This window comes from Chaetodon trifascialis, chromosome 15 (assembly GCF_039877785.1).
Source record: "Chaetodon trifascialis isolate fChaTrf1 chromosome 15, fChaTrf1.hap1, whole genome shotgun sequence".
Classification (NCBI taxonomy): Eukaryota; Metazoa; Chordata; class Actinopteri; order Chaetodontiformes; family Chaetodontidae; genus Chaetodon; species Chaetodon trifascialis.
This window is the reverse complement of record NC_092070.1, coordinates 18,167,423-18,180,774: the sequence shown is the minus strand read 5'-3', so window position 1 is coordinate 18,180,774 and position 13,352 is coordinate 18,167,423. Positions and strand designations below refer to the sequence as shown.

The following is a 13,352-nucleotide window of genomic DNA, read 5'->3' as shown; positions in this document are numbered from 1 at the left end:
TTTAAAAAATCTAAAATACACTATACTATGGGTTAAGAACTAAAATATCAGTCAAGAATATAAGGAGTAAGAACAGAAACTGCACTGAGGACAGAATGTACACAAACTTTCAAGCATAGGAATGAAGGTCTTACCAGCTCAGTGTCGGTAGCTTCTGATTTTGCATCAACTTCAGCAGCTGCCATGGTTAAAACAATATAATACAACAAAGGCAAAATATCTCCAACTGAAAACTAGATAAAATGTGAAACAGTACAGAAAGTTACACAAAAATACTTCCCGTAATTGATACGAGTATCCATTCAATACTTCAATGGAATGATTGTCTGTGCAAAAGACATGATGATCCTGATTGATGCTATTCCAAATGTGTACTAGATATGGCTTGGTGGAAGGCTTTTAAATAGAGTTAAGTCCTGAGTATTAACCATTACCATTAAAACCCCAGCCAGTGCCCCTATCTTAATATTACCATCTGTAATCCCAGATGAAAACATAATCCTCTGCATGGAGAGGGATGATCTTTTCACTGGTAGGTGTACATGTTGTCCCCTTTGACCTAACACTGTACTTAAAGTTCATGTTTGCATTTTTGAAGCCGTGACGTTGTCAATAAATGGTGCAAGGAGGCATATGGCCAGGTTGTGGTTTGAGATTAACAAAACTGCCAATTCTGTAATAAACTTAGTTATCAGCAGGATATACAACATTTTTACTTTTGTACTCTGTGTTCATTTCAACAGCATAAAAAACAACAACATATAGATAAGATATACTGGAGAATAGGGTCAGATGATCAACGGCTTTGTGCTCACAACATGGAAAATAATGAACTGAGCCATTAAGTATCAAAATTCTTACTGGTCAAAGCTTTAAACATCTTATAAGGAGGGCAGATCTATTTCTGTATATATTGATCAAATTAAATACTAATTTGAAATAATAATAGATGGACAATGACTTGGGATCATTTTGTCACACATTTAAAACAGCTTTTTTATGAACGTCCTCTAGAATATGACCCACAAGGCACAATTTAAAGTGAACATTGTTTCTTTTATTACTCATTTTTAACAACAAAGAAACAAACAGCCACCACACTTGCTCCCAACAATATATTAAAGTATATGGTAAATGTGCAAGATTTCATAAAACAGCAGTCGGGACATTTTGTCTGAGATTAAATTTCCTAAGGAAAAAAAGGTACCTGGAGAAGAGAAAAAAAAACAAAAAACAAAAAAATGATACATACTTCTATTGAGCTATACATGAGACTTGGATTTTTGATCTAATTCTTTGAGTACAAAATTAGGGAAATCAAACATATAATATAGTAACAAAAATAAGAATTTGAATGAGAATAGTAAAATAATCAAAATATTAATAATGTCAAATTAAATATCTTAATACAATTTAAATCACAGTAATGCACAGAATTAACAATCGCAACAAAAAGAACATTCTAAAATAAAACAAAGAACCACAAACGTTTCCTTCAATGGCTACATCTAAAAGTTATCTTCAGGTCTCACTTCACACGTCAGAGTGCTCTGACAGAAGACCAGCAACCAATCATCACAAGCAAAAGGCCAAACCCTAAACCTTTATTCCAGTGTGCTCTACCCTGCTCAGCATCAAACAATCTAGCAATCAGGATTAGGAACTTGGTCCAGACTCTTCAGATCATTAAGGAAGCTGGTTGGAGTCAGGATGTGAGATGACCCTGTCAAGGAGAAAATGATATTTCTAGTAAAAAGCAGGCAAAACCTCTTGAATGCTGAATTTTTGAGACAGAAATCATGGGCTCATCAACAGTGATTGCTTACCAATCAGCACTTCCCACTTCCCCTCAGTAGCTCGAGTGACTTCATAAGCAGAGCGCATCTCTGAGTGTGACACCCCACCAATCACAAATACAATAAGTCGAGGTCCAGAGCGATATTCTGCTGGAGTTTTATTTTTGTGCCAGTGTCCAAAACGTGCACTGCTGTAAAGAAAAAATAAAATAAAACAATACTTGAGCAACAAGTCATTATTACTGAAACTAAGGCCTGTTTGTGAGCAGCCAGTTTCATTAAAATGAAAGGATCCATCAACAATCATCCATTCATCCATTGTCTATACCCGACTATCCCTTTTCGGGGTTGGGCTATCCCAGCTATCAACGGGTGAGAGGCGGGGTACAGAGTCTGGTCGCCAGCCGATTGCAGGGCAACATATACGGACATACAACCGTTCACGCTCACACTCATACCGAAGGACAATCAATCAGGAGTCTCCAATTAACCTAAGGAGCATGTTTTTGGTCTGTGGGAGGAAGCCGGAGTGCCCGGAGAGAACCCACGCATGCACGGGAAGAACATGTAAGCTTCACAAAGAGAGGCCCTGCCCAACCCGGGGATCGAACCGGCGACCTTCTTGCTGTGAGGCACGTGCACTACCTGCTGCGCCAATGTCAAATGAAAGGCAATGGTTCTCTTTGATTGTGATAAATAAATGGAAAGGTGAACCAATTAGTCCTATTGGCAGAATGTCCTTTTTCCAATCTGGAGAGTTCATCAGTCACAATCAGCGGGAGATATTTAAGGAATAAATCAATACACATGTGGGAGAGCACAAGCAGCCCTGCTGGTCAAGGTTTCAGTTTATATTGCATGTATGCTTTTGTTGTAATGCTTTGCTTACTACCTCTGCTAATCAGTTTCATAATGTCACAAAAGAGGTCAATTTAACCTCTTTTCCAACTGCCACGTCCGGTTTTACGTAGCCAGCCTATATTCTAGTGTTAATATTAATGACTACTCTCTGCACTTTGCTAAAAAGGAAGGAGACAAGCATTGTGCATTATGCAGATTATGAGTGAAGGGATTATAGCGCATTCAAAACAAACTGGCTTACTTTCACCTTTTCATCTTTGTCAAAAGCTTGGCTCCAACTCAAGTTACAGGGATGAAAGCTTTTCATTAATCTGTCTGCTACCCCAGTTGATATTTTTGTTACTTTAAAAAAAAAACCAAACAAAGCACAACAATGATTTTTTCCCCCCAAATATTTCCTTGGAATGTAAGAAAAACTAGAAGTACCACCTCACATCCGCACGCCTCTGCCAATTAGTCCAGTTACATTTGCATCCATGTCTGTCCAGATTCATACGATATTTGTCATGAAGACTTTGAGGGGATTTGATGAAAAGTATGTGCATGATTCCAGAGAAAAGTTCTTTTCTGTTTCCAGCACCCACCTGACTGCAGTCTGAGTTGTGTTGATGGGAGCAGGATCGGAGATGAATGGCCACTGCTTTCTGTCAAGTTTGTCCTCTATGGCACTCTGTGATACAGAAAGAGTGATGGTGTAAAAAGCTGAAAGCAGGTGCTGAGCAGGTGCGCAAGCAACATCAGAAGCCTCTTTTTGGCTTCAATACCTCCATGATGTCTTTGATGATGGGTGTCCATCTAGAGAGCTGATATGTGCTCTCTGTGCGCTCCTTCCGATCTGGCAGCATTTTCCCAGCGTTGCGGCCCTAACAAACAACATGACATGTAACAAATACTGGGGGAATAAATTTACATTACAACACTGAGACTATAATCAAATTGCAATCAAGAAATGTACCCCAGCTATAATGTTACAGCCCAGGTTCTGCAGGTTGTTGATGATGCTGCTGTCAGCCTGTATGTTTGCATGCTGGATGAGCTTGGCGAGGTTCTCCTCCCCAATGCCTATATGGATAACAAGATGCTGAGATCAAGGATAACGCTTGATCTTGCTATTCATATCATATTTTTTCATATCAACCTTCTGGTCATGTTAACCCATCTAGCGGTCAGAAACAGTAGCAGGCTGTTTTTAAAATGTTATAAAAGTTAAAACAGAGAGTTGTGACAAGGGCACACCTTTTTTCTTGTGGAATATGTACAACAGTATGATGCGGATTTTGTCATAGGCCTCAATCTCATTGTTGAGGAGCACAGGAACAATACTCTTCATGACATCCTTTAGAGGTTCCCCTTCTGCATTTGCTCCCATTGCCAGGTCCTGCAGAAGACATGCATGGTTAACCATCAACTGCAACTGGAATCTGAATTACCAATTACAACTTAAGTCAGCTGACAGCCAACTCTCAGGGCAGCTGACACAGGACTTACCTTTCAGCCTTATTCTATTTCTTTTCCTACCACTTCTTGCCTTTTATGACCATATTACAGTTTTAAGAATGCTGCATTAGCACTACTGTTCTGACAATTTCAGCAAAACCCTTAAAGGTTAATGCTGGTGTTACATATACTATAAAATATGCTTTAAAATAATCTCAAAATATGTATTTCCACTGAGCAGAGGAAAACGTCTTTTTAATGAAAGAAATTGTCCTAGATTGCACAGTAAACATCCAGAGTTGCATTTTTTTTTTAATCCATTAACTATGTGAAAAATAATGACAAATATTGGCCACTTAACTTGGGCTTTTATACTTACATCTAGCTTTGGGATTTCCCTTAAATGCAATCCTGGACACCGTGTGACCTCCCTAAAAACTCCTGCTAAGCTTTATGATGAATTTGGACTAAGCCTTGTTAGGGCCAATCAACCACTAAACTTTTTTTTTTGGAGCAACTGAAACAAGAGAGTGACTAGAAGAGCACATACAAATAGAGTAGATGTTATTCATAACATTACACACATATATTTGTATTGGCCTGCCCAAACAATGTAGAACACTTAAACAAATGACAGCTGACAGAGAGCTGTTGCTGTTTGGATCACACTGCCATCGTAGAGCCAAAACATGCCCATTGGATTAAAGAGGCAGCTTTCAGACATGCTGACAATCCATTAGTGCAGTCGAGTGATTCAGTCATAGAAAAAGGCCACATTAACACTTGCATCTCATAATGGCACAACCATGCATAGCTTATCATTTCCTGTGTGCTTGTAACTCATCTGATACAAGACTAACTGTGGCAGAATACTTCCCCTCATGGAGACAAAGCATGTCTGGCACACACAAACACACTGGGCAGTGGCTTTATCCCAGGCTCATGTTGATGGCAGGATTTCTACATTACCAAGAGGCAAATGTCTGTGTTATTAAATGCCTTTACACTCAGCAATGACATAACAGCTCCTTCAGCATTTCTGTATATGGATATTGATGTCCGGTCCCAAGCTTCTTATGCAATATTACGATTACAATTCTCCATTAAAAAATAAAAAAAAAATCACCAGATCGTGCCAGTTACATTTGAATATGTCCAAGAGGAGCTATAAATAAAGAAGCCAGCCATGTCGAGGTCACTTAGTGTGCAGAGTGAGTGGGACAGAGTAAATCCACGTCCGACATTCTCTCTAAGATACTTACTGTGAGTGACTAACAGTGGCACATTTTAGTTGATCCCCTGTGATATAAAAACTACAGACTGACAAGTTGTTTAGCCAACAATGTATGAGCAGAAAAATTACAAGAATTTCTAAGTACATGCCCCATGGTCATCTAAAAGTGCCTTTCGCTTCAGGGATCAAGAGGACATTATCATGTTTCTATTCATACCTCCAATTCAGAAACGTTACAACAACGTAGTGTATGTAATCTATCAGAGCTGTTTGCTGCGACAATGACAACGCTGTTTGAGCCTTAATTGCTGAGCCAAAATGTGAATGATTCAGTCAAAAATTATTTTTTTCAATTGCACACCCAACAAGAGTACTGACCTGTTCCACTTCACAAAGCTTGTCAAGAGAGGCCTTGAATTTCTTCATACAGGCTTCAGCAAGGTGCAAGTGGGTAGAGTACTGTGAAGGAAGATGTGTAAATATTAATTTTCAATTACTGAATTTCTAGTTATAAAAAAAGTATCATATGACATATGAAACCATCCATCCATCTATTGTCTATAGCCGACTATGCCTTTTCAGGGTTGCAGGGGGGGCTGGAGCCTATCCCAGCTGTCAATGGTACACCCTGAACCAGTCGCCAGTCGATCGCAGGGCAACATATACAGACAGACAACATTCACGCTCACCCTCAGAGCCACCAATTAACCTAATGCGCATGTTTTTGGTCTGTGGGAGGAAGCGGAGTGCCCAGAGAGAACCCACGCATGCACGGGAAGAACATGCAAACTTCACACAGAAAGGCCCTGCCCGACCCGGGCATCGAACCGACAACCTTCTTGCTGTGAGGCACGTGCACTACCTGCCGCCCCACCGTGCCACCCCATATGAAACCTTCAACCTCAATTCCCCAAAAATTGGGACACTGGGTAAAACGTAAATCAAAACAGAACGTGGTCATTTGCTGATGAGCTGTGTTTACTGACAATGGTTTTACAAGTGTTCCTGCAGTAATATCCTTCATACAGTCATGTGTTACACAAAGCGGTGACCTTCGCTCCATCCTTGCTTGTGAACGACTGAGCCAATCATGATCCTTTCACCTGTTGCCAATGAAGCTGTTCACCTGTGGAATGTTCCAAACAGGTGTTTTTGGAGCATTCCTCAACTTGTTTGAAATGTGTTGCTGCATCAAATTCAGAATAAGCATATATGTATTTCCAAAAATCAATGACAATCAATCAATGAGGTAAAACATTAAATATACTGTCTTTGTAATGTTGTCAGTTGAGTATAATGTATGTCATCATGTTCTGTTTTATTTATGTTTTACACAGCGTCTCTACGTTTTTTGGTATTGGGCTGTATAAAACCTTTATTCAAAGCTACAAGCAAGACTGACAATTCTGATATGAGAAATATCACTCCGATGAAAATACAGGGAGATTCTTGTCATAACTGACAGTCAATGTATTGGCAAATTAAGAAGAGTGTGGGTTCATACTTAACGCAGCAGAAATAAATAAAGCAAATCAAAATAGTGCTAAATTTATGGCAAGAAATGTGTCCTATTAAAATACTGAGAGAAGCATTCGCTGTTGACATTTATATAGTCCTAATCTTGAATATCTCAGAGAGTACTCATTCACAAAAGATAATCATTAGTTGATGAAACTAAAAGCTGACGAGTTATCTTTTATTTATCTCACTCACCATGCTTAGCTCCTTCTGATACTGTGGCATCTTCTTTAACATCTGAGAGAGATCTTTTATGTTCGCCTGAAATGCAAAAAAACAATTTAACCAAATTGCAGCAGAACATTTAAAATAAACTTTATGTTACACAATGGACATTTGTTTTAATAATTGAACCACAATGAATACTGCACATGAACACTCACATTGTCAGTGCACATTCGCTTGCTCTCACAAAAGGAGCGAAGAAGCTCTGTCACTTTCCTGCAACCATGGGATTTTGAAAATGATTACTTTGCCCAGGAGTCATGATAATAATGAGAAACCAAATTGGAATCTGGTTTGTTTGTTTAAGTACTAGAAATCAAAATACCATATCTAGCTGAAAGACTTACTTGGTGACATCTGCAATGTGCATATGTCTGAGCTGAACCCAGAGCTCATCATCTTCATCCAACAATACTTCTCTCTCGTTTGAATTCCCAATGCCAGTTGTCTGATAACTTAAACAAAATAAAGCACATGCATACAACAAAAATTAGTTTGGAGAAACGGTTTGTCCAAGGCAGCACACTGACTTGGCAAAGCAAATGATGAGCAGTCGACATGTGATAAAATGTTCACTCACGCATAGATGTCCTGTTTGATATCTAGCAAGTCGTAGGCCATTGCCTGCAAAGTCAGCTCATGTAGAATAGGTGAGATGGGATCAAACCCACGATCAACAATCAGTAGCTGGGATCGTGCCTTATCTGGACCCTAAAAACAACGAACATAAGGGATATGATATACTTCTAATGAAAGATCTGATTTACTTAACAGGTGGATAGTAAATTAGGGTCTCATCTCCTGTACATGTGCTATACAAGTTCCCTCATCCTATGTTTTTGTGAATCTGTCATGCAGTGAAAGTCTTAGCAGTTTTTATCTACATGAGTTCAATATCACCATCTGATGCAACATGAGGCAGCACTTCCGCAAGCGTGCAGTGTCAAGTACAGTAAAAAATACAGACAATGCTTAGACAGCACAGCTTTATAATGCACTTCAGATGTGTGGGGGCAAAAAGAGAACAGTAATACATGCCTGTAGAGACCCATCTCAGGAGCAACGAAATGTCAGCTAAGAAAGACAGAAAAGAAGAAGAAGGGAAAAAAGGGAAAGTTCCAGCAAAGCGTGAGAAAAAGGATCAACAGGGAATAAAACCCAGAAACCACAGACATGTCTATAACCTCTGAAGGTAAAGAGCAGCAGAATCCCAAAGGAAGTGTATTCTCTTAGACAGAAGACATGGTGTAGCAGAAAAAAGCAGAGCAAGAATTCAGTTCACCATCTTTCAGCAAGGAATTGTATTGATACAGTAGAGCAAATAACTGATGAGGGTGGTCGTCAAAGCAGTTCCTAACCTCTCCCATGCTTGGGTTGTCAGCTTTGTGAGCAGTAAGGCGCTGGTAGACCTCATCAGCCAGTCTAGCATTCTCTTCTGGTCCCCTTGGAAACAGAGATGTATTCAATTGAATCAGCAAATTCAGAAGTAAACTAATTTCAGTGCACATTAATGCAAGGCTTCCATACTTGCGGTAACGGATTGCAGGGTACTCCTTAAGTGTGTCACAGAGGGTTGCAATCTGCTCTGCCAGATTTTCTATCATTTTGTCTTTTCCTTCATTTGGCTTAGAGCTATAGAAGGAGTACAACGAGGTCGGGTCATCCAGGGAGAATACCTGCAGGGAAGAAAGCGAGTGAGGTTTGCCTCAGTTTGACCACATTATGTTCAAAACAACAAACTGCACTGCTCATATGTTTAGAGCATCACTAATGAAAAGAAAATGACAAAGGTGTTGCTTATAGTAATAAACCCACAGAGAAGTATGATCCCACCCTGCAGTGCCACTCAGCTCAAGGGAGCATTTCAGCATCTTTCAGCTCATTGTTTTGGTTTTATGGTCTGTAAATTTATAGATTTGTTTCGCTCTTAATTATCTCATCACCTCTGATAAACAGACTGTCCCTACTTTTTTTTTTTTTTTTACACTGGAGTGCAGAGGACTGATAAAGAGCTTCATCACAACTACAATCCCCTGAATCACCAATTCAGGCTCCAATCACATGTGAAATATGGTCACAATCTTCCCTTCTGTTCCTGAGTTACAGTGTTGAATAATGAAAAATTTACAAAAAAAAAAAATAATTTAAGAGTGAATAAGAACCATATGGTCAGAAAATCAAGTTGGTTTGAGTGAAGGATAATTCCCCACCTGAGACTCATATGGCAGGAAAGCAACGTTGATCTCTTTTAAAGTCTTGGCGACCTTGGCAACTCTGGATCTCCCAATCTCTGCAAAGAGACCATCTGGACAAGCTATGGGAGCGAAAATAAATAAATTAGACATGGCAATGGTTACATTTAAATATTTGACACATTTCTAAAATTTAAACATATTGCACAGTACATGTGAAAATAACTGACATGACGTGTGACATGACATGTTTAAACACATGTTTAAACGTGTTTCAAGGAATTTCAACATGCAATTAATGATGCAAATGTGCACAGTATACTGAACACACAGACACACTTACTGTCAGTGAAGAAGATGTGTGCTGCTTTGTAAGTAAAGGCAGAGTCTTTGAAGTCGTTAATGAGAGCTCGAACTGACTAGAATTGAAAACAAATTTTTGCTTAAAAGTTTAAGAATATGACAGAAATCAAAATGAACACAGAAGATCTTATTACAGGGGGAACTTTGAGCAACAGCTAACCTTCTCCACAGGTGAAATCAAATAAATGGCTTCCAAACTAGAGATGGGCTCCCTTCGCTTATTGATGTCCTCCACAACTGAAAAACAGAAAACAAGAGGACTTTTAGTGCAGTCTAAACTATCTGACTTGATCAAAATCACATGCAACTGCAAATAAAACATCATCATCATCATCATGTAAAGTGAAATACAGCAACGTAATATAAAAGGTGCCATATCAAAATTAGTAAGTGCCAGTATGAATTGCAAATGTAAAGCAACCCTTGAAAAAGTTTACCGATATCTCTTAGTTTTAAAGATTGATCCATCATGTAAACCACTGATCCATAGGACGTAAGACCATTAATTATCTGCAACTTACTGGTCACCCCCTCTGCCAAAATGTCAGACATCTTGCAGCAAGAGGACAGAATCCGCATGCTCATGTGATCCACAATAAGAACCTGAGGAACGACAAGATCAACATGGGTTATAAATTCAGTGTGACAGGGGGATTCTTAATTAAAATGAAAGTTTTTACTCTTACCTTCCATTCTCCATCTTTCTTCACACTCTTGATGACCCCATTGAGGATTTCTGTAGAAGAGGAAAAAATCTCAGTGATAACTTCTACAACTCTTTTATGAGCAAATGTCTTGTCTATCAAGTACAACAAGAAGCATCTATTGCGCACCAATAGCTAAAGAATAAGACTAAAAGAATACATGCGTGTCTTGATTGACAGGATTTTCTTGACAGTTTAATCCCTCTTTGGGAGATATTGTAAATATTGTGACATTTTATGCATTAATACAATGCAAAAGGTTGGAGGTCAGCTGTGCTTTTCAGGAACTTCTTGAAACAAAACCAGATTTTGCACTGGGTGCAACCTCCTTATGCTTTGTTGTTGAAATAACAGTGTATGAAGATGAGACAAAAGCATTGTTGTTCCGATGACTTCATATGCACAACAGTTGAGGTGTGGTAATACTCGTAAAACAAACTGCAAAACAGAGGGTTTCCTCCAATGTTTTGCAGTGGAAGTGGGCCAAAATACTCCTGTAATCAAACATTAGCCAAAAGGAACAGAGGCTATATTTCACAAGCCATTATATTTATTGTGGCTATTGTTTGGGCCATCATTTATTCACCAGGATCTGAGTGGCATACCACTTCAGCTTAACAGTTTCCTCCCTTTAGTAGTGTACAGAACTTCCTTCTGGGGACATGTAAATGAAGAACTACACTGATGTGATATCATGTTCTTCACTTTACTTCCTTGTTTGGCCTCAAAAACGCAGCATTGACTCCCTAAGACATGTGGTTCTTTGCTATAAGTCTTATTACCACATCAAGTCACTTGTTAATTGCCATGATAACTGTCTGGTTATGGGACTGGCATAAGATTGATCCTGCCATTTATTATAAAAAAATATTAATGCTCTTCACCTTCTAGTCAGATTACAGAATATTTAAGTGAATTCTAAATATATACCTGTTTCTGGGACAGGACTGTTGAGATAGGAGGGAAGAACTAAAGGCTTGTGCCAACTAAGTACAAATGTTAATACAAGAAAAAATAACTCATCATTTTCATGTTTTTATAACAAGAGATGGTGGAGCAAGTGGAAAGTTGTTTACTGACACAATTTCCTGTCCTGTGATGCTCAAACTATTTCTATACAGGGAACTGGAAAAGATGACTACTTGTGTGAGATCTGGGGTTCTTCACATTAAAGCAGACAGCTATCAAACCATTTAAGCAAGCTTAATCTGATGTTATGTATTTTTTTTTTTTAACGTACCAAAATAGCTGCATGCAAAATTGCCTGTAACAGACTGCTATATTAAGCCTTATTTGACTATGTTCTGCCATTGCTCTGAATTTATTACTAATGATGGCAGATTTTATTTAGCAAGATCAACAAACTCGTAACACCTATCAACATGCCACCAACTGCTTCTGCAAGATTTCCTGAACCCAGCCCTAAAAACATGTGTGCGTTGTATAAAAAAAGGTGGTAATTTCAAAGAAATTAAGAGTATATTCAAATAGTGACAGAAATAACTAGGTTTTAGGCCTCGTACAAGCGAAGTGCAAGTCATGTTGATCTGATGTCTGAATCCTGGGCATGGTCAGGGCTACTTGTATTACCAGTACAGACCTGAAGATTTCACAGTGACGGAAGTGCACTTGCAGGAACAGACTTGACAATCACAGACATCTCTTAACCCTTGACATAGTGAACAGGTTGTATCGGGGAAATTTTACTCTTACATTAGCTTTAAGTTAGCTTAATTCCAATGCTTAAAAAAACATGTATCATGCAGAATAAGCAGAACCATTACATAACCCTACTTGACTTTGTAGATATTTGTGAATACATATTGTATTAAGAAAACACTAATGTAAAATTACTTATGACAGAAATGCTTTCAAAGCATTGTTTCTGCGTTACTGAAACAATAGTTACATGTTCACGTTAAACGAATCAGGACATTTGAGTTGAAATTTTAGCCACAATTTAAGCGACAAAAGTTCTGATTTTGTTGCTTACAGAGTAAATATTTCCATCTGATATATAGGTAGCTAACTTTGTCCATCACGATCGAAGTTACCTAACTTCCTTCAGCTAGCTAACGTTAGCCTATAAGTTAACTCCGACTGTCAAAACATCTCCAAGCCGTGACGTCTCCTTTCATGTCCGCCAAATGTCACGGTAACATCACAAATGTTGGTAACAACACATGCACCACAGCAATACTACTTTTTTTTTTATCCATAGTTTTGTTCGCGATAACAATGTTAGCATTTTAATTGGGACTGGAGCAGGAAGAGGCATTTGGTGAGCCAACGTCCCCAGCAGTGTTTATTGGACGTTATTTTCACAAGCATCTAAGAGGTAAAGTCAAATAAACTACCCGTGTCTTATTCTTGTAATGAACTTCTGAAAGCAGATAACGTTACAACGAATGTATCACTTACTTTCTCCTACTACCGCTTTCAGTCCACTCGGTGCCATCTTGACAGCCGTCTGCTGGCTGGTCGGCCACTTCCTTGTTGTTAAAGCCTGTGTGCTTCACGCAGCTTTTCATAGCAAAATATCGCCCCCTTTTGTCTAATACTGACATTGCAAGAATACATTCTGAGCGCTTTAACCATTAAATGTTTGCAAAATGTTTTGCAACGTAACAAATAAACATGGGGATTATCAGTTAAGTTACACTAATTCTGATTATTTTGCGTTAAATAGCGTTAAATTTAAAAGCGTTAAGTGAAGCTGTGTGATTCCTGCCCTTTTTCTGCAGATTCACTGCACTACACTGGTAACAACGGTCGTTTTTTGAGGGTGGATAAAGTACTCAAATACCTTTACTTGGCTTTCATCACTTATTACAGGCAGAGTAATATTCGTCAGCCTAACACATCATAAAACACTGTAATAACTTATTTTGAATGTGAATTTCAAAACAAGTGGCAGCCAGGAAAAAGAGACACGGCAAGTAAGAAATACACACTGTATCTTGCCAGTGCCGCAGGAGACTAACCAGAGGCATCCAACTGGCCACTTTTCATTGCCAAATAT

At 38.7% G+C, this 13,352-nt stretch overlaps 1 protein-coding gene across 1 annotated transcript; it reads right to left on the bottom strand.

The window, feature by feature from the left end:
• Positions 1–1,038: 1,038 nt before the first annotated feature.
• Positions 1,039–12,818, bottom strand: stxbp2 (syntaxin binding protein 2). The gene is made up of 19 exons (XM_070981708.1): positions 12,752–12,818; positions 10,313–10,362; positions 10,148–10,229; positions 9,787–9,863; positions 9,607–9,682; positions 9,282–9,385; positions 8,599–8,747; positions 8,430–8,514; positions 7,652–7,782; positions 7,419–7,526; positions 7,230–7,287; positions 7,042–7,107; positions 5,707–5,787; positions 3,894–4,035; positions 3,613–3,719; positions 3,422–3,520; positions 3,242–3,327; positions 1,827–1,987; positions 1,039–1,723 (listed from the first exon to the last, which is right to left on the bottom strand). The coding sequence occupies exons 1-19, from the start codon at positions 12,786–12,788 to the stop codon at positions 1,644–1,646; spliced, it is 1,779 nt and encodes a 592-aa protein (XP_070837809.1). The 5' UTR covers positions 12,789–12,818; the 3' UTR covers positions 1,039–1,643.
• Between the last annotated feature and the right edge of the window lie 534 nt (positions 12,819–13,352).

What these genes read in the sequence shown, in the direction of transcription:
- stxbp2 (XM_070981708.1), bottom strand. Translation starts at nt 12,788, where the DNA reads ATGGCACCGAGTGGACTGAAAGCGGTAGTAGGAGAAA. An exon ending in AGCGAATGTGCACTGACAAT is followed by an intron (nt 7,108 to 7,229) that starts GTGAGTGTTCAT and finishes TTTGCATTTCAG; the next exon opens with GCGAACATAAAAGATCTCTC. An exon ending in ACAACTCAGACTGCAGTCAG is followed by an intron (nt 1,988 to 3,241) that starts GTGGGTGCTGGA and finishes TTTTCTTTACAG; the next exon opens with CAGTGCACGTTTTGGACACT.